The 27,978-nt window shown below is 39.6% G+C and overlaps 1 protein-coding gene across 1 annotated transcript in view; it reads right to left on the minus strand.

The window, feature by feature from the left end:
• The window catches only part of cntn5 (contactin 5), a 137,365-nt gene that overhangs the window by 31,077 nt on the left and 78,310 nt on the right, over nt 1-27,978 (minus strand). The window contains 6 exon segments of the mRNA XM_039787472.1: nt 3,607-3,751; nt 6,476-6,605; nt 6,761-6,897; nt 13,652-13,833; nt 19,694-19,796; nt 25,341-25,544. Of these exon segments, the coding sequence (XP_039643406.1) occupies nt 3,607-3,751; nt 6,476-6,605; nt 6,761-6,897; nt 13,652-13,833; nt 19,694-19,796; nt 25,341-25,544 (901 nt within the window).

Here is a 27,978-nt window from a genome sequence, read left to right on the forward strand (position 1 = left end):
TGTGTGTGTGTGTGTGTGTGTGTAACAAGCATAGTGTGCGTGCGCTGTGCACGAGCCTAGGTACATTTTACTAATCCACTGTTAAAATAATAAATAAAAGAATGCACCTGAACACACCTCCCTGTAAGACCAGCACGCCCAGAATGCACCTGAACACACCTCCCTGTAAGACCAGCACGCCCAGAATGCACCTGAACACACCTCCCTGTAAGACCAGCACGCCCAGAATGCACCTGAACACACCTCCCTGTAAGACCAGCACGCCAAGAATGCACCTGAACACACCTCCTTGTAAGACCAGCACGCCCAGAATGCACCTGAACACACCTCCCTGTAAGACCAGCACGCCCAGAATGCACCTGAACACACCTCCCTGTAAGACCAGCACGCCCAGAATGCACCTGAACACACCTCCCTGTAAGACCAGCACGCCCAGAATGCACCTGGACACACCTCCCTGTAAGACCAGCACGCCCAGAATGCACCTGAACACACCTCCCTGTAAGACCAGCACGCCCAGAATGCACCTGAACACACCTCCCTGTAAGACCAGCACGCCCAGAATGCACCTGAACACACCTCCCTGTAAGACCAGCACGCCCAGAATGCACCTGAACACACCTCCCTGTAAGACCAGCACGCCAAGAATGCACCTGAACACACCTCCCTGTAAGACCAGCACGCCCAGAATGCACCTGAACACACCTCCCTGTAAGACCAGCACGCCCAGAATGCACCTGAACACACCTCCCTGTAAGACCAGCACGCCCAGAATGCACCTGAACACACCTCCCTGTAAGACCAGCACGCCCATGGGCGCACAGACGGGTGCAGGTACTTTTGCTATTTAAACAACGTTGGGTGCTGGACGGGGAAATTGACAACTGTGTCTGTCTTAAACTAGCAAAGACAATTGCGTCGGGCTTTGCGCTGCGCTGGGTGCAAGATAGGGCCCTACGTGTCTGTAAGCTGTCTGTAGTTACAGCAACAGCCCTAGAACCAGCAGAAAAAAACGCATCACTTTTCTGTATTTTTTTGCTGGCCTGTGAGCAGGGAGATCTGGGCACTGGTACTGTAAGATGGAGGGAATTTTAACACAGTTATTTTACACATACTACCAACATTATTATGATACTAAGTTAGTTGAATATCGGCAAAGTATCTCTTTGATAGTGAATGATAAATTGCTCTGAGGGGAGGAATTAACTGCTTTGCCAATATTGTTTGTGAACAACTTTCTGCCCTCTTAAGACACGACTTTATCTGAAGTCAGATAAAAACAAGATCAAGGTGTTCGGACCGGTATGAATCTCCCCGCGGTGTTCGCCAACAACACTGAAAAATAGATTTGCGAGGCTTTGACAAAATACCTCAAAGGCTTTATCAGATCCAGACATGCCAGGGTCATTAATCACCATTTTAGGGCAACACACTCACTAACGTATCCCCCATCCATCAGTTCTACTGAGGCCAGTTCTTTTTATAGAATACAGACGTCCAAAATGAGCGTTGAGGATTTTTCTTTTAATGGAAAATGAAATAGTTGCACCAACCCCTGAAATTAGCGTGTTAAACTAATTCCTGAGTACTCTTGTTTTCATTCACCTGTTAGCGGCATGAAGGTTTGTCGCTCGCTGCCTGTTTGGAGGAGCGACACACTGAGGATCTGATAATCAACTGGCTGCCCTTGCTGTTGAACAGGCCGCTGAATCTTGGCTGATAAACAAATGTTCTGTTCTCTCACTCAAAACTCGGGATGCTCAGCAGCGACTGATAATTTCAGCGGTGTCGCTCAGTTTGATTGATGGACCCTCGCACCGCTCAGCCTGCTCGAGGTGCAACGGAGAGGTGTTTCTCATGAAAGATGATGCATCAAACTGCGTGTGAATTCCAAATGCAATTGTACGGTCTAAATTGTCAGCATCCCTGAGCAGGAGGTGGGGCTGAGGACGGGTCTCCGGAGCTTTGCCAGTACCTAAGGTGTTTTATTCTAGTAGTGACACTTAATTTCAGTTACAGTAATGAAACTGTGATGTGTTACAACAAGACATGTATACAATTCCTGAAGGGCTGGAGCTGGAATGATAACATTTGAAGTTTTGCCTTGAAACTATGATGACAAACAGCATAAAGATATTGAGGGAGACAAACTTTTCATGACTTCATACATATTTTACATGGCAATTAACTTTCTCTCATAATATTCTGTTCTCTAAACTGTGCAGAGGAAACATAAAAATCGGATACTATTTATAACACAGAGCTCCAGTAAATCTACCACTGTCTGCAAAGAAAATCTACACAGTCTATCCCACTGATAACAGCAAAAATGAATTCTTCCTAAAAGTCATTCCAGACACTGAGACATGCCCTGCAACATATTGCTATGTTGGATGCACAGTAAGGGGCTCAAGGCAGATCATGACTTTGGTGATATTACATGGATGTTATGACGGTAAACTGTGCAATTATAAAGACTATATCATTTCTACTGAGGTATGTATCCATCTCTTTAATATGTCTGGTTATATTAGGCCATTGTAGACAATGTTGCAAATCTTTATGAAAGCTTTATGCCACTAATGTGATGAAGCACGTAAGATATTTAATCACAACAAGTCCTCCAAACCATACGATAATTTGGGTTGTTTATTCATACCCTCTAATACGACCTACGGGAGCGTTTCCCTCCTCATATCTAAACCAGAGAACGTTACGGTTTAAACACGTTAACGTTGGGAAACGGTCGCGGTTTGGTTATGTTTAGGCACAAAAAGTACTCAGTTAAGTAAAGAAAAAGATCGTGGTTTGGGTTAAAATCAGATGTGACTTCACTTCCGGTTACGCATGTGACGCTTAACGTCACATAGTTACGTTTATTCCGTAAAGTAAAAAAAGGAAGAAACTCGCCCTTGACTTTTATTTTCAAACTCGGACACGAACCCCAGTCCGTTAAATGAACTGGCTTAGCCCAACATTTGCATTTTCATCTGAACGTGTTATCAATAAATGTTCCTTTCATTTTCAAATGACAATATACAGTATGTAAGGAGCCAGTTGAGGTGGTTCGGACATCTGCTAAGGATGCCCCCTGGGCGCCTCCCTAGGGAGGTGTTCCAGGCACGTCCATCTGGGAGGAGGCCTCGGGGAAGACCCAGGACTAGGTGGAGGGATTATATCTCCAACCTGGCCTGGGCACGCCTCGGGATCCCCCAGTCAGAGCTGGTTAATGTGGCTCGGGAAAGGGAAGTTTGGCGGCCCCTGCTGGAGCTGCTACCCCCTGCGACCCGACCCTGGATAAGCGGACGAAGACTAAGATTAATGGAATATGCAGTATGTTGCTATAATCATGTTGTGCTGAAAAGTAAGAGTCTGCCTGAGATTTGGTATGATGACCTTAGTCTGTGGACCCAGGTGCTCACACATGTGCTACTTTGGGGCTCTTGCAAGCTGCGTGCAAATGCAGAATTTCCTTACACTGATCAATACCTCAATGTCCTTTTATTATTTCATTCCAATTGTCTCTCACACACACGCACACGCACACACAGATTCCACTTCTGTTTGCGAGTGACTCATGACGCCCCTAAAGAGTTGCAGCTGTACCTTCTACTTTGCTGTATCCTTCTGTCTCCGCTCTTCCATGTTACCCGGGGTTTGGGCGATGCTCTGGGCTTGCATTCTAGCGATACATCTTTTCCAAGTGTGGCAATGACCCGTATGGGATTGTGGACAAAGACAGGAGCCGACGCTGCGGAAGACAGACACACAGCATTTTAACATTTAAAAATAAAGAAAGAAAATAACGCAGTCATATCTTGTTCAACAAACTAATGTTCATATCACATGTGATTTATTATTTCCAAAGTCTGGCTTTTGTCAAAACAAGCATGTTAACTCCTTTTTGAATCAGTTGAGATACGTAAATAGACATAAAGTTCAGTATTTAATTTGTAAGATATGTACAATCGTTGCTCTATCTTTAGATTAAACACTAAATCAAATGAATAAAGTTAAAGGGCTTAAACTGAAAATGATTCACCTTTTATTTTTCTCCGTCAAACAAACTAACAAAAACAATGCTGCCTTGTACAAACATGTGAGTAGCCGTGCCTACCATAAGATAATGGTATACTACCTGCAGAATGGAACCAATAGGATTCTCATGTTGTTGTTTCTGCTGAATGCGCAAGAAACTTCTCAGCACAACTTGACTAGCTTGTCTGTCTTTCTTTCCCCTAGTGGTAAAACATTGTTAATATAGTTTTAATTAAATGTGTGTTGTTCAAATGTAATACATTTATAAATTTAATTCTTGTAAGACGTCTTCAACTGTGGCATTTCAAAGTAATTATTTAAAGAATGCTAGAGGGTTTAGACTGACACCTCATGACTCAAAATGCTGCTTGATCAAAATGCTAATTTGTTACAAATAACTAGATTTCCCACATGAAATATTCCAAAGCATGCTTCTACACAAACACTGGCTAAAGATGCTTTTATATACTGCATAATGTACCATACTTTGTCTTAATTCTGTGCTAATTCAGTATCCACTACAATTCTATAAATATACATTGTGTGGTGCAGCCTAAATACTAAATAGCTGTCATAATGTTAACGATGACATGGTTGGATGATTTGAACTGCTTTTATGAAAATTGTTTTAACCCATATTTAACCAGGCTGCCTGAGTGAATAATAAATACAATCATGGCTCACTCAAGAGAATGAATTAGGCACTAATGGTCTAAATAAGGCCTCAGGCACTGAAGACGATGTGGTACTGGTATACAGCTGCATTACACATCAAGGCCATCTACAGGCTGCAAGGCTCTGTCAACTGTGATTATTCAAATCCTGAAAGATGCTTTATAGGTGACATTATACACAATGACAATTCAATCCCATCTGTAGCTACAGGCTGACCCTGCTCCCTCTAACACTTGTGTCTTTGAGGCTGAGTAGTTGCCTGAGTGGCAGCGGTCCCTCTAGACATGAAAAGCAGCAGAAAACAGAGCAGTTGCTGTGTGTATTTGTTTTAATCAAAATAAGAGCAGGCCTGCAGCTGGTGGCAGCAGTAGCCTTATTGCTTCACCCGCCACCGTCCCAGAAGAGCTGGATCTGGGACAAGATCACAGACGTGAGGGCAGCCGCTGCCCCCGCGTAGCCTCCAGTGATCGCTCATCTGCAGGCTGTTATTAGCCATGTAATCTGTCCTGATAGTGTTTGCTTGTAGACAGCTCCACAGAGCACAGGTCACTTGGAAGACATGCCTGGGGGGTGTAGTTACGAAAACATTCATCACCAGCTTCCAAACATCTTCATTGTGACTGTGACTCTTAGGAAGGCAAAAGCACTTCCTCATCAGCTCATATAAAGCTTATTATAATCTAACTAAAATTCTCACTCTTGCAGACAACCCTGTAAATTTAAATCAACTAAAAGTGGTTGTTTCACCCAGATTTAAAAAGGATGGTTAGGGACAACCAGTTTTGGATTTTGGACAAAAAACTTTGTCCATTTGCAATAAGATTTTCAAAATGCCACAGATTCCCCTTCAAAAAAGGGCATGTAACGCAGACAGTAAATCAAACTGTCCCTCTGGGAAACACGAAAGGGGAATGGGTGTCACCAGATGTATCCCAGTATAGAAGATGACAAGGAGAAAATAGTGCAACACAGAACAGTGGACAGCCTTATGTTTTTAGCCTGAAGCCTTACATGCAAGTCTGAAGAGCACAGCATCCTTGGCTTTTAGTGTCCTTTTATTTATTTTTTAAGTGCACGTGACTCCTGTTTTGCTATTTACAAAAAAGGATGCAAATAATTGTTTAAAATAATGAAGACATTGTACAATGTATTAGTTACTGATAATTATAATTGATTATGAAATGATAATATACTCATAAATACCTGATGCAGGTCCTGCCCAAAGTGAAGCTTTGTTTTTCCTAAGTAATGAGGATTGCGATGTAGCCTGTGCTTTGATGACAAATGACAGAGCATAATGGAGTCATTAAACTCCATCGCAGAGACCATTGATGTCTTTCTTCTAGTGTTTTCTCCCATTAGTATAAATCTATACCTACAAGTCATTGCTTTTCATTCTCCTCGGATATAACGGAGAACTGTTCCAGACTCTCCTCAACTTGATACGTGCAGACAACCTCATTGAATATAACCATAAGGGCCCTTCTTTTATTCATGCTGTCCACTGCCTGGATTAAATCAGGGGCCATTGATTGGCAATCAGCACATCTCACAGTTCAGCGTTCCCCACTTGCATTTCAATCTCCCTTACCTATCATCTAGTACTTTATGCAGATGCCAATACTCAGTCTGCCATTCTGTTCTTTGCACAGTATCAAGAAATATGCTTGGCCGGTAGTTGCCTTGTAAAAATCACACAAGTTTCTTTTAATGCCGTGTGTTGTGCAATCTATATTAGAAATCAAAGGTGTACAGTAACTACCTAAAATCTTGAGTTCAGCATTATTGTAGATGGTCCCATATTTATTTCCTGCAACACACTGGTACATTCCTGAGTCCGTCTGCTGCACTTTGTGAATGGTCAGTTCTCCATTCACTATTTCAACTCGACCCTGTAACAAGAAGAAAAGTATTAAGTAACATCATATCGAAATATAGACACATGATGAATACTGCATATAGTGGACGTGTAGTTTCATAGGAATAATTCAGATGTTTCGTGGTACACTCAAAAAAAGGAGAGGGTGCTGTGTAGTAAGGTAGGTACCTGGGATGTCAAGGGCAAACCATTACGAAGCCAGTGATAGGTGGGCCGGGGCCTCCCCATGGCCTTGCACTCCCATTGGAGCTTCTCTCCGCTATCCATCTGAGTATCATTAATCATTCTGACCCACTGAGGGAGGGCTTGAAGATAGGAAAAAAAAAAGATTTTGAACAAGTAATATATCCTCGAAACACACACAAGGCACAAATATGACCACCTCACAACAGGCATGCACAAACACACCATCAACACACAATGTAGGAAGTTGTATTTAAGACAGTGGATGTAATTAGAGTGCGGATCGGGCCGCATTTTTCTGTCCGAGCCTGGCCCGTGTCCGACAGAGCAGTAACCGAGCCCGGCCTGAGCCCAACAGGCTTTCAGATATTTATGTCTGAGCCCGACCCAAGCCTGACACAGTTAAAATCAATTTTTTTTCTCATACTAATGACACATGTACGTTTGTTTGTGTGGAAAGCCCGCTTTTATTAAGCAACTGTAGGAAGGTATTCGGAAATGTCAACAGATGAGCGCATCAGCGCACATGGGGCAACAAGCGCACGTTAATAAGATGTTTAATTTAAAATGTTCAGTGCCTTATCGCGCTGATGTGACCGAGCCCGACCCGAACCCAAACATCATTTCTAAATATCTGTCCGAACACGGCCCATCCATCTGATGGGCTCGGTTCGGTTATCCATTAGGGCTGGGCAATATATCGGTATTATATCGATATATGAGGCTAGATATCGTCTTAAATTTTGGATATCGTAATATGACATAAGTGTTGTCTTTTCCTGGTTTTAAAGGCTGCGTTACAGTAGAGTACTTTTCTGAACACACCAGAATTTTCTAGCTGTTCTATTATTTGCCTTTACCCACATAGTTATTATATCAACATAACTGAAGATTATTTATCAAAAATCTCATTGTATGCATATTTAGTGAAAGCACCAAATATACCGATATTACCGATATCGAAAATATGGGGATATTTGATTTTCTGTATCGCCCAGCTCTAGTATCCATCCTCTAGATGTAATGTACTAAAGCACTTTTTTGTAATCCCTCAAATGCTATAGTCCCCAAAGAACAAAAATATGGTAGACATGCTTAAAAAGAAAGAGTTTCCTATGTGTTATTGGTTTTTATGAAGAAAATTCAAAAATAAACTTTGGCACTGTGTTTAAACCCTTTTTTGTAGTGATGTTCAAATGAAGCTTCGTGAACCACTGTCTTTATTTTCTGAGCTCACTAGATGGCGCTCTCTGTTCAAAGAAAAAGGTTAAAGGAATGGCAATTCAGTGTGTTTTCAACCCTTTGTTGAACGGAGAGCGCCATCTAGTGGGATCAAAAAAAGAGAAAATGGTTCATGAAGCTTCATTTGGCCATCACTACTTTTTTGTGCCTCTTTTGTGTCTGCACAGTAGTGATCGGGCAATGGAGTTGCGGTATCGAAGTCCCGCCCATACACCCGCGACCAATTGCGAGTCAGTCGCAGCTGTCAATCAGGACGTTTTAGCATGTTTTAATAGCATCAAACAACTAATAAAAACCAAACTTAGAAGAAAAATGAACAATTGAAAAAACATCAGTGAGGTACGAACTACCTAAAATGACAGAAACTATCTTTGGGAAAAATGTATAGACGTGTACTCAGATTTTTTTTGTTTGGCCTATGTCCCATCCTTATGGAAAAGGTTTAGAGCAAATGTGAAAAATTTATTTGAGTTCTGGGTTTAAAGTCAGAATCCTGACTTTATTCTCAGAATTCTAACTTTAATGTCACAATTCTGACTTTAAACTCAGAAGTCAAATACATATGTGGCCCTAATCCTTTCTCATACATCCGCTAATATGGAGGGGGGCCTATATGACCTATACTGCAGCCAGCCACCAGGGGGCGATTTACACTTTTTGGCTTCACTTATACAGTCTACAGCGGGGGTCGGCAACCTTTTTGATATGAAGTGCCCTTTTCAAAATTTCTTGTTTATTAGTGTGCCATGTCAACATTAAGTTTAATTATGACATCACATCAAAATTTAATATCCAGGAAATCTGTAATTTTATTCCATAGCAACATGTGATAACATTTATTTCCCATAATCAGGACATTGTAATTATTATTATTGTATATTATTATTATGATTATGGAAACATGGTTGTAGTATGCAGCGTCCTGATTGGTGGAAAATGCTTGCAGAAAGATATGGCTGTTGTCAGGTAAAAATGTCACTGTCAAAGAGGCTGAAGCGATAAGTTGATGTGGAAAAGCCCAGCTTTAATGATGAATGGACTGATAGGGAGGTCCTGTATGCCTCATTTGCAATGAAACGATGCTGTTGCAAAATAATACAACCAGCATCATCATCAAGAATGAAGAACGCGAACATAACGATTGCGTCATTCATGTGCATATTAAGTGCATCCGTTTTGGTCTTAATACATCCATAGATTTACCGTTCCAGCGGAGAGGATGGTTCGTTTAGCCAGCAGTTAAAAATTTCATGATTCCCGGCAAACTAAGATAAACAGTTAAACTACAAACCAACAGCTTTTGTTTTAGCTTGTTTGTAAAAAATTGCTATTTGCAGAGTAGAGCTGTGTTTGCGTAAAACAGTGCGGTGGACTAGAGTGGACATGTACAGGTGAGTGCATTGATAAGTATTGGCTTTTTACTCTCAAAGGTTTTATTGTAGCCTACTTACAGTAACAAGACTAGCGTTAGTTCATCTGCCCCAGCGGCCATTGGTAATCCTCTTTGTATTGTTCCCAGTCAGAGATATGAGTCAATCAAACTACCCTAAATAACAGGTCGCGCAACTGTGAACGTAATTTAATAATAATTTGGCATGCGGATGAGAGAGTGCTCAGCATTTCAACCATGATTTCAACACATCAATAACTCTTGCACACATATTGCCAGCGTGCCATTGGTTAAGGTCCTGCGTGCCCATGGTGGCACGCGTGCCTAAGGTTGCTGACCCCTGTTCTACAGTATCCCTGGTGCTGCCTTTTTATATTGCACATTTGGTTTTCATTGTTCTTTACAGTATTTTGATGCTTGTAACTTTACATAAACCTCCTTGAAATCAACCCCAGAAACACTGACTTTCATTGGTCCTGTACCTTTGCACTGCACTTAACAGAGATACTTTATAAATCACTCATTGTATCCATTAATATGACAACCTCTCCTCTGTTATGCTCTTTAACCCCGGAGAACTGAAGGAACATGCACACCTTTTCTAATGAGGTGCTGGCTCACCGGCAGACATCAAAGAAAGGAGGGGGAAGGTTTGAAATAGTGTACTGTTTCTGAGACCTGAATGAAGTATACAGCACCCAACAACCAAACAAATACTTTTGAGAGGAGCAACCCATCCAGTAAGTTTGATTAAATTATGAATATTCTTTGGCATATCACAGAAAATGCCGTTGAACTGATGGGGGGTTGCATTGTTCTCCTTGTCCTCTTCAAGTGTGGATCACATTTATGTTTTTTTGTATCATGTTATTTTTTCTCCCTGAATTGCACAGCTGGCCCATGGCATAGGCACACTAGGCAACTGCCATTCCTAGGGGGCCCTTAACCATGGAGCTTTTCTTCTTTTCTTTTTTCTCCTTAGCCTACTTGCTTGTGTTTCCAAGGCTACATCGACACTTCCTGTCCAACTCCACATTCTGCAAAGAATCTGTCTCAACTCAAGATCTGAGCACTGTATAGGCTGTATGTGTGTTTCTTTCTTATACTGCATATAGTTATATAGCCCAGAAGGAATACTGGCTCTGACACCACTACTGATGTGATGTCTTTTCATTTAGACAAAGCTTCCACATAGATTTCTGATATATATTTGCTTTATCTTTGTTTTCTTTTAACTATAACAATTAAAAAAATATTTTTTTATCTTGATTATTGTATAACACACCTTTCAAGACCCAATGGTGTACATTGCACAGTGGTGTATTACTTGTACCGTGTGTGCAGAGAGGAGGAAACCCCACCACTGAGCTGCTTCTCCTACAGTCACATGCCAAGCACGTTCTGTGCTATTCTTTTTGTATGGTACCTTCGGTAGAATACCTTTTTGTGTGTGGTTTGATTGAATGATTATGGTCAGGAAGGTTTCCCTCACAATGCGAGTTCAAACTTCCAGCTGACCTGTGTAAATTACATTTAGCGTGAGGCTGCTACAAATTAGCTTCCTATTCTCCTTGTGATGTCAACAGAATGGAGGTTGCCAAGAAGTGCATGGCCTTGGAAATGTGTCCTACCAAGGCTGAGGCAGTCCATTATCTTGGTACTGTGCACACGGCACAGGCAGAGAGGAATGGAGGACACACAACCTAATAGATAAGTCTATCTATAATGGGCAAAGGTAGTAATTCAGCCCGCTTACTAGTTCCTCTCTGTGGTTATAAAGTGAGGTCTAATATCTTATCTCAGTTCATACAAAACTCAATGTTTTACTTGATACGTTTAGAGGTAGTTGAATAAATAATTATAGTGTAAACTTGCATTAGATGTAAACTGAGAACATTACAATGTGAAAGTAGATCAATCAAGAAAGTTTGGTCCTAATTATTGATATTCCCAATAACTTCAAATGAATGTGTTACCTAATTTAAACAGATAATTCCAAAATGTTCATTTAACTTGTTTTTGAAAAAAAGACAAAGGCATGGATGTAACACTAGAGAAAAAAAGAATAATGACAAAAAGAACAGCCACAACAGTCTGTTAAAACAACTTGCAGACATAGTTCAGAACATTTTGGAACAAAACACGTCTGGTTTAAGAGATTCATACTTAAATCAACAGCTCATTCGTTGAGATGATGAACATATACACCATATGTGGATAATGAGTACTTGGACTGTTCGGAAAATTCACAGGGATTAGGACTAAAATTGAGAATATTGTAACTAGCAAAGATTGCATTATGAAAAATACTTGGAAACTGTGAAGTGTTGGTAAGACCTCTATGTCCAGACCAATATTCCTGGAATTGGGGCTGTACATTAAATTGTTATTGCGATATTCAACATTATTGTACATTTTCCTCACATCGTACAGCCCTACCTGAGGGCTATTTCACAAAACCAAGATAAGGGATTAAGCCAGGATTTCCCAGTTATCCTGGCTCGGTTTAGCCTTGACTCGGTTTCACAAAAGCAGAGGCACCTAAGTTACCATGGAGATTTATTATGTACAGCTAGCCTGGTCCAGACCAGGTTAACAATAGTAATCCTTCTGCCTTTTCTGTTCACTCAGCAGTGGTTTTATCTTATTGTTATCAGCCTGCATTAAAATACAACAGGTGCATATTGGTGTTTATTTAAGTACTGTTATTTAAAGCTTTAACCATTATTTTCTTTATAATTATTCATGTGACAGTCATTGCTACTGTTATATTGCTGTATGAAAACTGCTGTTCATATTGTTGTTAGAAGTTTGATGACTATATTACTGCAGTTGTTGAGATAATTAGAAAAGGCTGATAAAGTTGCCAAATGTGTTTTAAATTAAGTCTGTCACTAAGGGCAATATATAAAGTGCTGTACACGTGTGTTTCTATAGTGTACCAATGCACCTTGAATTATTTTAGTTGATCATTATTTTTTATTCTTAAATGTCTATAATTTGGGAGGATTGTACAATTTTAACAACATATCCTAATTGTACAATCCTCCCAAATTACAGTCTTAGTTCACTGAAGCAATAACTATATATTGACTAGTTTGCATTCATGTGACAACAGGGAGAGGACACCTCAATGGTTTTTGACCTTATATTTTTCTAGGGGGAAATAACTGATGAATACACTCTGTTACATTCATGTTTACAATGTGCATGACATTTATCACTTAATTATCTTCATAGTTTCTAGATTTTAGAATCCAATTTCTTCAGCGTCTTTCTTTTCTATGTCCATATATACGAGGGAGCGAAGCATATAATATGTAAAGAAGGAAACTCGTCCTCTATAAAAAAATAAAATTAAAAAAACACATGAGAAAAAGCGTGGCAGATAATAGTGGACCGACTGAATGATAGTCTAAAAATAGCCTATACATTTATGAACTACTGCTCTTAGCTGAAAGCATTCAATGAGTCACTTGTCATTTGCAAAAATGAACAGTTGTACACTTTACATTAACAGCGAGCAGTGGAAGTTAATATGACTTAGGAAATGTATATTTTAGCCCATGAGAGAAAGAGGGAGAAACAGTGAGACAGATATTTACGCATCATGTTCTAACGTTGTAGAATTCATGGTAAATTATCTTCTGCTTACTTTTAAGGCAAAGAGTGCAACGGTTAATATGTGCAAATGATCAGTAGCCTAATCCTTGAATGGTAGGATTATGACGGTTTCAATTCAGAGCAGTGTGTATATTTTTAGGCTACATTTAGTCGGTCCGCGATCGTCTGCCATGCCTTCTTTCGCCGTTTCATAACAGCGGCCGTGTTTCTTATTTACAAAGTGTGTTATCATACTTCCACAAGAAGCTGATGCTCACTCTGTGTAAAGTATGAGCAATGCGTATTCTCCATTTTATCATCAGTAAATCTGTTATCGACCTTGCGTTCTGTTAAGGAAAGCCGTGAACGCGCATCTATCCCAGTTACTTCAAACTGGCTCGACCTAGTTGCTCCTCCTCAGCCTGGCTTGGCCTTCTGAAACGCAAAAAGCCAGGCTGCACAGATAAGACTAGGTCAAGCCTTGCTTTATCGGTTATCCTGGATTTATAAATTCAGATTTTATGTGAAACAGCCCCCTGGAATGCTACGCATCAACACTTTTACTCCTATATAATGTTTGATCGCTGAACAATGGAAAAGATTAACAAATACACAGAGAATAAGAGCATGCTCGGACTCACTGTAGACCTGTAGGTGTCCTTTGAAAGCAGTGCCTCCTCTTGGATTCTCAGCTTTGCATTCGTAAGTTCCCGAGTCCTCCAGTTGAATGTTGGGCATTTCCAGCACAGCCTGGGACTTCCGAAGTCTTGCTTTTTTGGGGATGTTGCCATTTATCTTCCTCCATGTGATTGTTGGCACTGGACTGAGAGGAGGGAAGAGTGGAATTATATACTCAACAGTACAGTGTTACATACGAGCAAGCAGTATTTACACACAGTATAGAATGTGAGCTTTCATATATTGCATGTCAGGTTATAGGTTCAACTCATTCCTCGTGCTCTATCAATTTATTTATTTATTAAGTTACCTGAATTCTTTTGAGAAAAAAACTTTACTACTCTGAATACAACACAGTAGGCTTTTGGAAATTGTTGTGGGTATTTTCACATTCCTTTCTTGACTACATGATTAATTGAAAAAAATATCATCAGATTATTCAATAATAAAAAATAATGATTTATTTGCCCAACAATGAGAGATTTTAAAATGATAACATCTTACTGTAACAGATATTGAGCTGCAGTATCTGCAGACACCAGAAGTCCTTCATTTGTAATTAGGTATTGACACACCATGATGAGTATTTAATGTTGGCTCTGCTCGTCATGTGAATCGCTGACCTTTTGACCACTCATGATATATTTACCATACCAAACAACCCACACATTAGAGCAGGGCTTACAGAGGGACAGGGACAACATTCAAATCAGGGTATTAACAGCCACAGCGAGTTTTATGATTAGTCTTCAAGAAATGTCATCCATCCCTGTTTATTTATGGATTGCCCTATAGATCCGGATGATAGATGACTTGCACATGCAGGGAGAGAGAATGTCTGACTATGCGGCCAGTATCAGTAGTGCTCTGGTATGATAACTAGATTTGACAGGTGTCTGAAAGATGGAAATGTGACACCATACAAACCTCCAGTGAACCCATCAATCATTCAGCCAAGATGGAAATGTTACATCCCTGAGCTTTTTTTATCTGTTCTAAATTCTAAATTCACGAAGACATTGAAGCGCTCTTGGCGGCAACTGACTCAAATTAGGATTCAGAGCATGTTTTGTATTAAACAAAGCATTTCCTTATAAAGAGTTTATTTCATTTTGGACACAGGTTTTGTGTCACACCTTTTTTTTTTTTGCTTTTGCTTTTTTTGAATAGCTAACTCAATACCTTGCAGCATGCATTTAGGTTTCCTCACATCACTGAGACCGTGAAGCAACATACAGAATAATAGGCCGTAGTTTCAAACACACTTCAGTTATTGGAGCCCAACATTTCTACAGTTTTATCACTAAACAAATAATGTCCTGATCTAAAGTTTAAATCATAGTAGCTTATTAATACAACATATGTGACAGGGTAGTTATGTCACTTTAATTTATATTTAGATAACATGCATTCCAAAGCAAAATTCACTTCATTCAATTAGCCATACATTAATCCAGTCACATAATGTAGAAAACTATCATAACTCACTGTGATCACTAGTATCTTCCCATCTGCAGTTCAGACAGCTAGCCATTTTCATAGTGTAGTGAATCAACAACAAACATCGTCCCATACCGTATGGTTAGTAGGGGCAAAAATCAGTTGCCTGAGGTAAAATAAAATATTTGTGGTCTAATGTGGGTCCATTTGTTAGCATTTGGCATTTTCATTCCAATGCCCCCAAGAACAACATAAACAAATGCTAACAACAGACAGCGATTGAATCAGTACTCATGAATATGGCATGCAGTTGTTATGAAGCCCTATCTTTTATGTTATTGATGGAGAATTTAGCTAGAGAACAGAACATATCTATAGACACCTTGAGGGGCTGGAACAGAAGGGGTGAATCTTCCCGAATCCAAGGCTGGATTTCTCTTTGGAGGCTGAATAATGAGCACCAGGCCTGTACGTGTCCACAGGACTTGGGGCAAGCAGGGGGGTGGGGGTAACTGTAGGCTCACTTAGTTTAGAAAGGAGAAACTCTGCCCGTCACTGTTTTCTGTATAAAAATGTTGCCATTAACTCCTGAACTCTGAAGCTGAGGTCATTTCAAATTGATCAAAGTGTACAAACTAAGCATTTCATACCCTAACATCGTAAATGAGTTACACACTGGAGTTTATGTAGGGTGTTACAGTTTTCAATTTAAGAATGTGCCCATAGGCAAGCTTTGTAGATTACATCTCAATTAGCATTCCACACAATTGCTGTGCCCTCATATGGACTTGTTCTATAATAAAGGTTGAAAATTGGTTTGCTTCAGATCATTAAGATCAAGATATTATTCCATTTCCATTTCCAGTAGCTCATTTGCTAAGCTCTCAATGTTTGGTCCCTACACTATTCTTAGGGGGCTTCACACCTGCCTCATTTAGTTCGGTTGAGTCGCACTACAGTATAGTAGTTTGTTTTTCCCTTTGTTGCGGTTCATTTGGGCAGATGTGAATGCAGCAATCACACTCTGATGCGCACCAAAAGCGGACCAAACAAGCGTATCGAGACCTACTTAATGAGTTGGTTTCTGTACGCTTTAAACCAACTCTGGAGCGGTTGGTTTATGGTGAGAGCGTTATCCAACCTGGAACAGACCCAACTGCTGGAAGAACTGCGCATTTTTGGACTAAACCAGCTGCCGCAGTCAGCTGTGCAGTGCATTATGGGATGAGGACAAGATTATACTTTAGCAACATAGCCCCATGGCAACTTGCAGACAATCTTGGAGTCGTGAAGAGGTGCAGAGCCTCATAGAAATTTGGTGTGGCCGATGATGTGAATGTTGTCCATGACTTGTGTTGCTGCATTTTGGTTCATTTCATTAACTCATCAACTGATTCGGACCAGAGCAAACAGTGTGGTATGAAAAGGAACTGAAATGGCTGAACAATGCTGCAATGAATATTTATTTGCCCTAGGTCAAATGATTCTAATTACAGATGTGAAAGCCACCTTAGGGAGAATCTAGCATCTGCACAAAGCCACATTTTACCTATAAGATTTGAGCAAACAAAAAACGTCTTTCAAAAACATTATCCATAGTACCAAAAGTATAATATGTGTGTCATTAAGAGGCACTTCACGTTGCTGCTGACAATGTGGTCCTTGTGGTCCTGTATAACTCAATGAGGAATAACTGCAAGGGTTTCAAGAGTTTGATTCCCTCTGGGGTCACTGAAACTAAAAGTATATCCACTACTCTAAGGCAATTTGGATGAAATCATCCACCACATGTCACATATTATATTTTGAGTGGAAATGAGTGGGATAATGTGTAACCCATCAAATGTGCAAGGCCTTTTGAACTACATACTCCAACATCCCTTGAAATGAATGCAACTAACATCACTGCACTTACCAGAGTTTCTTCTAAATCAGACTGTATAGAGTATTAAACTGAATTTGTGTTGTGTAACAATCTATAGTTAGCATATCATCATCGATAGATGGCTATAATAATTCATGGGCACTATCCTGATAATCTTTTATTTAAATAAAACACACTCGCGGAATGATACTGGTTTTGCATCAACTGACAATTAAGATGCAGAACCAAAATGTATATGACAACACCATATATTACTTTAAATAACAAACTATATTTTAGTATTATTTAAGTAAAGGTGGTTTGTGTAACAGAAGCAAACATGAATCTCTTATGGAATTTTTTTTGCTATGGATTGCCATCCATTGACTGAAAGCTAGAAGCCAGAAAAAACAGTAAACTAATAGTTCAGATGATGACAATGAATAGTGGCATATTTTGTTGTGAAATTAGCACTATATTTGGTTTCCAACTTTGACTGCTTAAAGGAATACGCCACCGTTTGTTGAAATTGGGTTATTCACCGTCTCAAAGTCACTGGGTCAGAAACAATGACTTAACAGTGACTTTTGAGCCGACCTCAGTCAGGGCAGCGGCATTTGGTTGTCCAGTAACCCAGAAACAGTGACTTTGCGCCGGCCGCAGAGCCCCGCGGGTTGTCGATATCTCTGTGCCAGAGTAGCAGTGCTTCGGCTGTAGCCTACTTCCACCCAATATAGTCCCAAGTCAATATCTACCTAGGAAATTATCTAGTCTTAATCTGCATTGATATTTTTACTTGTTGTGAATACGCAGTCCACAAGAAGTAATTAGGTTTTGTTTTTGGGTCACTTTTACTCATGACATGCTAATGGCAACAAAGGATTCCATTCATTATGCTAAGCTAAGCTAGCGGCGCCGGACTAAGACAATGCATGCAGTGAGACAAAAATGTGTTTGCCCACCTATATAAATATAGAGGAGATGGTGAATAACACTATTTCAACAAACGGTGGCGTATTCCTTTAAAAAATGGGCTTATTTTTGACTTTATTTAATTATTATCTAACTTTGATCTACAGTACGTCTATTAACAGCTCTAATGTAGATGCCTATTGAGCCTTGTTAGGCCACACATCATTTGTTTGAATATAAGTCCTGTTCACACAAAAGATGTGATAAGCCTATTAGGAAAGTGCTAATGAGGCCCCTCTACAGCCAAAGTTGTGCTTGGTTATATTTATCTTTTCATGTATATGAAGCAATTGAAACATCAGCAGCACAGTGACGCTCCACAATAATAAACAATGGTTATCATTCTACAGATAATCCAATTACATGAACATACAAGTTACAAATCCGTAATTAATAATCAGTCTCGCAGACATTACTATAAAATACGACATTATAAGGTCTTGTTCTCTTTTTCTTTTTCACTGCCTCGTTGTTCTCTTTGCTCTTGACCTTGGCCTACAAAGTGCTGTCACTGGTAAATATCACAACCGACAATCATATCAAGGAGCTTTGGCGTTCACACACAAAGAGCTTTCCTGCCCTGTGTTAGCTCCTGGTGCCATCATAAATATTGATCAACAGGAGAACAAAACCCATTTTAACTTCATTTTCAGTTCTATATAAAGACTGGCATTTCCTAATAGTGTGCATTGATAAATCATTCATCTCTATGTAAAAGCGTAGGTCACTTGCATCACTGTCTGACTCAAACTGACTTCATTGAGGGAAGCACAGAGCAAGGATTCGCGCCGTTTGGCTGTTCTTACAAGCATCCAACAACTCCTGCTCAGCTTGATATGAAAAAGTAAGGGGTGTGAGATTATAATGCAGTGTCTATATATTTAGGAAATGACTTACTATAATGTGTGGATAATTAATTGAAATCAAGGACAACAATGATGAGGTTCTTAGTCATCTGTAGATTAGAGACTGTTTGCACTTAAGATAGGAGTCAGCAATGAATAATTCATGCTGAATAATTATAAACAAAATGGAGTGGGGATGATAATTATGTTGCACAATGAAAAGGATTTCTTGTAATGTCAAACACCCCCTCAACCTTGCTTTGGAGAAGAACAGGTTGTACATGGTTTGCATTTATTTTGAATGAAAATAATTTGAATCAAACAAAGTGTATATTTTTTTTTGATTTAAAAAGACAATGGTTTTGTAAACTCTACAGCCAGCAATGCTAACTTTAGTAACTGTGGTAAGTGGTTTGGATTGAAGTCTCTGTGGTCAAAAGTGTGTTTTCCCTCCTGGCAGACAACTATTACCAACTTCATTGTTTCCATACACATAACCTTGACTTTCTACATTCATCAGACTCTGAAAGCACCCAGGAAACACAGCTACATTAGGGCTCTCAATTATGACAACACATAGGTCCCTAGGGCTGAATTCCCTATTCCCCCCCATGCACTAACATGCCATCTAACAGCCGAGCTACGGTGCTGCACTTCTCTTCACTCACTTAACATCCCGCCTGAAGACAAGATATGCCTGGTTCCCTTTCAGGTAATGGAATAATGTAATTTAAAGAGGAGAAAAACACAAGGAGTCTTATCTGAAGGATCTCTTAGCAACAGAGCAGTGATAGAATGTAGTTTACTGTTTCTGGTGATTAATATGACGTAATAATAAACAACTACCTACTGTATATTGGTGCAATATGTCCTTGTTTACTTACTTCCCCAGAGCAAAGCACTCCAGCCTGACAGTGACTCCTTTGGCAGCCAGAACAGAAGTAGGGAAATGCACTTCAATTTTGGGCTCATATTCACCCATGACACCTGGAAAAGGTTAAGAAAGAGGAATTGCAGACATTAGAACCAAGCTGATTGAAACCCCTACTTACCCCCATTTCCCATCATATTCGTCTTTTCTTGCAGTGTGCTACACAGAGACTGGGCATAGTGATTTAAAAATAATATGGAGGCTCACTTCCTATTGCCCAGGTACCTGTTTTATGAGTATGTAAGCAACTAAAGAAGAACAAAAAGAAGAATCCAAATTGCCTGATGTAAAGGCTTTTCATTTCTTTGAAATGTATTGTTTACAATTGGCACAATAAATAATGCAGTATACAAGTGTTAGAGTGCACATTATGCATACCATCTTGCATATCTTTCAACTATCCATCTTAGGGTTAGTGATAGTGGTTTAGATCAAATACAGAGCAACGGGATAATTAGATAGAGTAGCATATTGGAATAAAGCATATACAGGATAAACTGTTTATTATTAGGGCTGTCAATTGTTTAATCACAATTAATTGCATGATTGTCCATAGTTAACTCGCAAATAATCAGACATTTTGTATCTCTCATTAACATGGGAGCAGACAAATATATAGATACAGATATATGAATACAGCGTTCGAGGCGGAGCCCCCATTTATTCCAGATTTTATGAGGGCATGGATCAAATTCTGATGGTGAAGAGTCATTTCACGGGGGTTGTGACACTCTTAAAAAAATGTATCTACTGATTTACAGACGTATATAGCGCCATATAAGTCTATGGGCAAAAGCGATACTGCTGCATCACTTCCTGATTAAAAAAATGACGGAGCTGCCCGAGGCCCAAATCATAGAACGCTCGTGCGTTAATCAGAAGGAAATTAAAATTAAAAGGAATTTGTGTTAACTCATTATCATCATATTAGTCTTGCTTTGCCAGACCTTACTCCACAGCGCTGCAGAGGAAGGTCTGTCTAGTCCACTCAGCATTCCGGGATGGGACAAAAACGTGCTCTGGTTTATTGGCATTTCTTTAAACCAATCACAAACGTCCTGGGCGGCACTAAATGCTGCACAGAGCTGCAAAATAGCCTCGGGAAGGAACTTGTTTTGGTGGTTTAAAAGTTGTTTTAGTCGTGAGAGAGAAAACTTAGATTGGACAGTTAGTCTAGCTAGCTGTCTGGATTTACCCTGCAGAGATCTGAGGAGCAGTTAACCATAGTCCTCAGAAATCCACCTGAGTTTAAACTTACAACACAAAGAAAGCGTTAGGTAACGGCCATCCGGCCGACAAGAAGGACATCTGGAGGAATTTCTGGCGGCAATCCCGGAAGTGGAAGGTCGTGAATATAGACAATCATTGCGTTAATTTTGACAGCCCCTAATATTATTTTTATGTAGTGTAATAGTAAGTCTGTATAGGTACAGTAGCATATTGCAATCTATGCACAACCACAAAGTCTACTGAATGAGAAATGGCAGAGCCATGGTACATCACAAAAAAAAATTACATTTATTTAAATTATGTACTAACACATATTCTCCAGTGAGAACAGGGTAAAGTAGTGTATTGTCCTCAGGAATTAGTAAGCCGCTCTACAATTCCCAAACACCTGGTGAAGGACACAAGTGATAACGTGTTATCAGTCTTGCTAAGTGCCACAATGACTAACACCTCCGCTCTAAGTCATAGCCAGGGGTTTTCTTTGTTTATTCATCTGTATGTCGAGGCGGCCATTTATATCCATTTGCCAGAATGATACGTCAGATGGCATTGAGGAAGTTTGGTGTAACAAAGGAAAACACCTTCATCTGGAATCTAATTACTATTGTCGGTCTTATTAAATGGGAGTTTGCGATATGAATATTACATGAGCATTTTGCTCTTTACAGAAGAATGTTAAATGTACACACAGTCCTTGCATGTGAGCACCACTGATGAACACACTGCTAACCCCAGCACCTTCTTGAATTCACAACAAAACACATGCAGTGCTACGCCACGTGCACTGTAACACACATGACCAGTAAGACAAATGACCGGCATGACATTTGCGAAGCCATAATTACACCTCCTATGTGTACCTGACACTTTTTATGTGATAAAATGAATGCTGCAAAGAAGGAGTGGGGTTATTGAATTGTGGCCCACTATGTATGGAAAAGGAGTTTTATGATATTTGTTCCACAGAACTTTTCAATTTCAATCTCATTCTCAACATTTATAGCTCCAAAGCAGCCCTTCACATATAATGAATTTTCAATATTTCATTGCCTCATGTCATAGTATATTCAATATCATATTCAGTCTCAGTGGCTGGACCTGATAGAATTGAGAGAAATAATGTCTTGGCTTGGTGTGCTAAAACATTAACAGCCCTTTTTATAGTTTCAGTTTCATTTATTAATCACATGAAAATGTCATTTTATCTGTTGTGCTTTGCAAACCAATTTCAAAATAAAATGCCTAAACTGAAACTTACTAAGACTCCAATCTAGTAAGCATTTCTTTTAGCTCTCTGATCCAGTAATACACAGGCGTTTTCATTAGTGCCTCTAAGAAGAACTAACGCAAGATAACTTTTGCAACTTTGTTAAGAAAATAGAACAATAGAACAACAATCTGATTTCCCTATGCAATAGTGCAATTATAGTAGTTTACTAACAACTCCCTCTTACTTTTAGTCATTGAGGAAGTTGCCCTACAGGTATTGATTGATCCTCCATCTATACTGGAATAGCAATGCAGCTATGTTTTATACAAGTAAAGGAGCATGATTAACATTGCACAAAATGTTGTAATATACCAGACGATTTCTGATAATGTGACTTTGATTATTGATTTTTGATGATTCGATTAAAAATAACAAAAACATTGCTTCTTGGGGTTAAGGTAGTAAATAGGGAAACACAATGCATTCAAAATACTTTTTGAAATTGTAATTTTCAAAAGCATTGAAGAGACCAATCCTTTTACTGCTGACAGAGATTCCTAATTATGCTGTTCTTTACCATAACTGTGGTGTATGTATAGACTGCAAACTAGTGCTTTCTTGATAGCAGAATGTGTGTATTCAGGGAAAAAGACAATCAATTGTTTTGACTACACCACTAAAGACGTGGGTTTGTAAATACTCATGCTGACATCCAATACGGCTATGGGCCTATGGGGTTCAATAACAATTTATAGTGTAGTACAGAAAACATGCTCATATGGAGATAACATGCGCCTGCAAACATTATGTTTCACTGATATCACTGTCGGTGTGGAGAGAGAAAATGTCTTATGACAAAAATAACACCATCAGTAATGCAGCCCAACTGGAAGCTTTACCACTTATCTGTATCTAAAAACAATGGTTAAAAGCCCAATCTGTACCTTGTTGGCAAAATCAATTTTGGATATATTCACATCACGGTAATTGAAGAGGTTTAGTTATAGATGGATAATTCACAGACCTACTGCTGTAAACAGATCTTTAGATCTAGGTACTGTTTAGTGTTATACCATGTATTAAATGAATTTGTTATGTTTGACAATCTCCATTGGAATACGTTTATAATAAACTACCTAAACGTACAGTATGTAATGTTCTGCTGCTAGGAGTCTGTCAATCGAAACATGGACTTGCGGGCGGCAGCCCGGAGACCTTCGGTTAAATGTTGTGACACAGACACCAGCACCTGGGGTCTGATGGTCTGTTCCCCGACAGATCAGCAAACTTTCTGTTATTGCTGTTTGCGTTGTTAGCACCCGGTGCTAGGATGAGCTGGCTGGGTTGGGGTTGATGTAGCTGCTGGCTGGGGGCTAGCTGTGGTCATGCCCCTGTGCAACAACATAGATTTGCTACTTTGCTTTAGAGTGTATCTGAAAAGAAAGTTATCATAACTGATGCATAACAGACAAACATTTCAGAATGTTTTATTTACAGTCATTTCATTTAGCTGTAGTATTGCTACATGTGTTCTGATTCAGTGCCATTTCATAGTGCTATTCAGTTATATTATGCAGTTGCTTCTATTTACACTAATCAGATACATCAAAGGGATTGTGTTTCTGAGGAAAACTGTATATCCGTTTAAAACAGTGCATTAGTGCAGAGTTCAGTGCTTAGCCCCACTCTGCTCAAGGTGGACTGCGAATTGACGATCAATGGCTTCCAGCAGGGTATAATGGAGCCCAGATGCTTGTTTTGATTAAGAGAGTCAGGGTTGGAGCCGACAGTGGTGAGCTGCACACAGATCCAGCTTGAACTGTCTACTGTGTAATAATCACTCACTTTTACTGAGGCACAGATTGCAGTGTCTGATTGGTCAGACTCCAATGACTGAGGTGTGCACGCAGCATGGGAACATTTGGGTGTCTGCTGTGAGGTGTGCCAATGCAATTTTCTGCATTTTAGACCCAAATTCACAATATAGAAGCCTGCTGAACATCATGAGATTTGCAGCGGCGAGTGATGCCAAGGCATTCTTTGGCATAATGGACCTACAGCTGTAGAGATTTGATTTGACCATGTTGTGTTGCAGGTGACAGGGTTGTCCTTCTGCCCAAGTGTCATAGTGACATTATCGATGGACATCATGGGTGCTGCAAAGTTGATCAATCATCATTGAAAGAAAGAAAACATTCTTCTGTTTCTTTAACCAACCACCACGTTAAAATGCTGATAGCAGACTGACGACGTGCCCGTCTGACTGTATTATGCATCTCAGTTAACGAGAGACCCAAACCAATTTAACACGGTTTATGTGCTAAGTGTTATGCATGTCTCTGAGGGCCATTTCATACAAGGTTATGCAAATAGAGAGTAGGAATCTTGCTGGAAGGGATGTAATCTGTAAGAGGTAAACTTGTGTTGCAACATTTGGAACAAATGTGGTTCCAAGGCACAGAGGCCCTTTTCCCAGCTTCACTGTGGCTCTTTAAAAACCCTGAAAATGACAGGCACCTGTGTGAAGCGATGGACGTATCTCTGTGTAGTCAGATGTAAAAAGCCTGTAGGTGAAATCCACACCTGAATCCAACAAACAGCTCTGCAGCATGGCTCCTGAGAGGCTAGTATAAAAGAGCGAAATCCCATCCACAGCAAGGGCCATTGATTCAGTTAATTTTATGCTGGAAAATGATTTCCCTGACGGCCAGTTTCACCAAAGCACATTGTGAGCAAAGAAGACTCCCCACACTAATGTTAAAGCATTGCTCACTATCTATTTACGGTGTGTATGGAATTCATAACGCCCTCCACTAACATGAGGCTCAGTGGAAAGCAGAAGACTGACCCTCTTTTATTAACCTATCTGAGCTGAAATTTTTTTATCCAGTCGCATTATAATACAATAAAATGCAGCAGCAGAATATAAAATATGCTTTTAGATTTTCATCGGCGCTAAACAAGTTCGGAGGGAGGAAGCACTATAATAGATCTAAATAAATAAATAAATAAATGTTACACTTTCAAGTCAACAGAGAGAGGACTGGGATATTTTCCGTGTGGTTTATCCAATGAAATCCATTAGATTTGTCTGCCTAGGGCATTTATACAAATCAGGGCCTATCGTCTGTGAAAGGTGCTATAAATCTGAGAGCCTCACCGTCGGTTTTCAGTGTTAGGGGTGTTGGAGGGCTCAGAACCCTTGCATTGGTCACCGTGTTCTTCACCAGGCAGATGTAGCTTCCTACGTCAGAGGGTTGCACCTTTGAGATGTACAGGTTTCCCGTGTCCTGGGAGATGAAGCGCCGACTGTCCTCAGCAACAAAGGAGGGGAACTCATTAAACACCCAGCTGTAGATGATCTCTACAAAAGCAAGTGGAGAACATCAACATTAGCAAAAAGCAGAACCTTTTATATATATATATATATATATATATATATATATATATATATATATATATATATATATATATATATATATTTATTGGTCTTGGTGTTTGATATATTCCTCGTTACTCTGCCAAAATCATGTGCATTATAGAGTAATGGTGAAAGTGTATTTCTCTGGTGCCTCTCCAAAATTCAACCCTTTGTCCAAGCCATGAGATGTGGAAACGGGTAAAGTACGGGATTGCCAGGCAGGACCAAGTATGGTGGGTAGTTCTGCCACCCGGGTCGCTATGGTAACCATGAAGGCCAGCCTGGATCTACATGGAAACATGCTGGCTAAGGAAGCTCTGGTAAAGCTAGGTGGACCAATCATCCGCTCAGTGGAACAAAAACGATTACAGAAATATTCACAAAAAGCATACAGTATAACTCCGGTGATCCTGAGAAAACTCTGTAAGACCTATTTTCTACATGAAAAATTATCAACTGAGGTCTGCAGAGAGGGGGCTGGCTAGTTTGTTAGCTAGCAACTGTCTGTCTTTAACATCTAGCCTCAATCTCACCCTTTAAGCTATCAATAAGTAAGTATATAAATAAGTAAAGTTTATTTATGCAGACATAAGAATACAAAGGAAAACAGTCAGACAGCCGTAAAACCCTTGTCTAACTCAAAGCCTGTTTGAATAACAAGGTCTTCAGCTGCTTTTTAAAAGAATCAACAGAATTTAACGTAAGGAAAGGGGCAGTAATAATTTAAATAGTCAATCCTTGTAGAATAATAGCAGTTGGCAAACGCAGAAGAGTGTATGGAGTATTCCATTTTGACTGATTTAAGTTTTTTTGCAAAGCATGGCTAATAATTACTGAAGCACAGCAATGGTTCTTCTGGTCTGTGCATGAAAGAGCAAGACTTCACTGATCTGATCTGTTGACTATTTCTATGCTCTGAAATATAGATAGGGTTCGTCACATACATTTCAGCAGAATACATACTGTTTTAACCCATGTCAAACAACAAATACTAAGAACATCATTAACCACTGATAATTTAGCACAGCATTGCTAGTCACTACTCAAAACGTATGGATAATAATTGAAAGAAGGAATGAGTATGGGCTTTGTACAGCACAAAGAATCAGCTTGCTCATCAGAGCAAAATGACTGCAATACTATACAAAGACTTGTAAAATAATACAGAGGCACCTAAAGGTAAAAAAACTAAAACAAATTATACCTAATGAGCTATTGACAGCAAGGTTATTTTAATTAATTGGAGATACCAACCGGTATCTGAGATTCCAGGCTGGATTGATGTCAGTGAGCTTGGCTGTGTGTGTGTGTGTGTGTGTGTGTGTGTGTGTGTGTGTGTGTGTGTGTGTGTGTGTGTGTGTGTGTGTGTGTGTGTGTATGTGCGTGCGTATGTGTAATGGGTCATTAAATACACAAGCACTCTTCTCTTAATTATTGTATTGGGATTATTGAATATTCTGACCAAAAAAAGACAGGGCACAGAAAAGGCTTTTTCTATGACTTTAGAGCTAATATTCTTTGACAGATTATTAAGATATTTGCATCTATGTTGAATCTTTTATATTTTATTCATGAATAACAGTGAGTGACAGTGTAGAATATAAATTCCTGATCCCTGGCAGACTTGCCAGCACAGATGTGCTATATGTATTTAATATTCTTTACAACGCATGCTGATGACAGCAATCAAGTTGGTAAAAAAGAAAGATTACACGGTTGCTTAGAACAAAATGTGGGTTTGCAGAAAAAATAAAAAAAAGCTGAGAAGAAAAAAAGAGCCAGCAATAGTTGCAAAGTGACCCTGAATAGGAATATGTGGGTAATAAAACGGATGGATGCATGACTATGAGTATGATGAAGATAGAGTTGACAATGGCAGCATGCAGTTTGCTTTGTGTGTAATGTGCGTAGTTCTACACAACCACATTCATCATTATATTTAAAAAAATTGACTGTCAAACTCAGGGACAAATTAATCTAATCAATATTGCCTAACACTATTTCAAAACTCTTGATGGACTTTGATGCTGCATGCATAATGTGTCTGTGAGACATCTATATCTGCTTTAGACTATCAATGACCTCTTGGTAAATAATAAATTCCTGCTGTTTCAAAGATGCTCAGATGAAAGATTTGAACTCAAAGTCCTTGGCTGCAATAATGTAGAAAACTGAATCAAATGCATCTGCTGACATGTTGTCAACAGATGCATTTGCAAAGTCAGCATCATTTGCTTACTGTAATATACTAAAAGGACTACTTGTGTGGCTTGTGGCTCGGAGGTAGAGCGGTCGCACCTCAACGACAAGACTGGCGGTTTGATCCCAGTGTCCCTGAGCAAGACACTGACACCAAGTCGCTCCCCGGAGCCGCTGC

The sequence above is a fragment of the Perca fluviatilis genome, chromosome 2, assembly GCF_010015445.1.
Source record: "Perca fluviatilis chromosome 2, GENO_Pfluv_1.0, whole genome shotgun sequence".
In the NCBI taxonomy this organism is placed as follows: domain Eukaryota; kingdom Metazoa; phylum Chordata; class Actinopteri; order Perciformes; family Percidae; genus Perca; species Perca fluviatilis.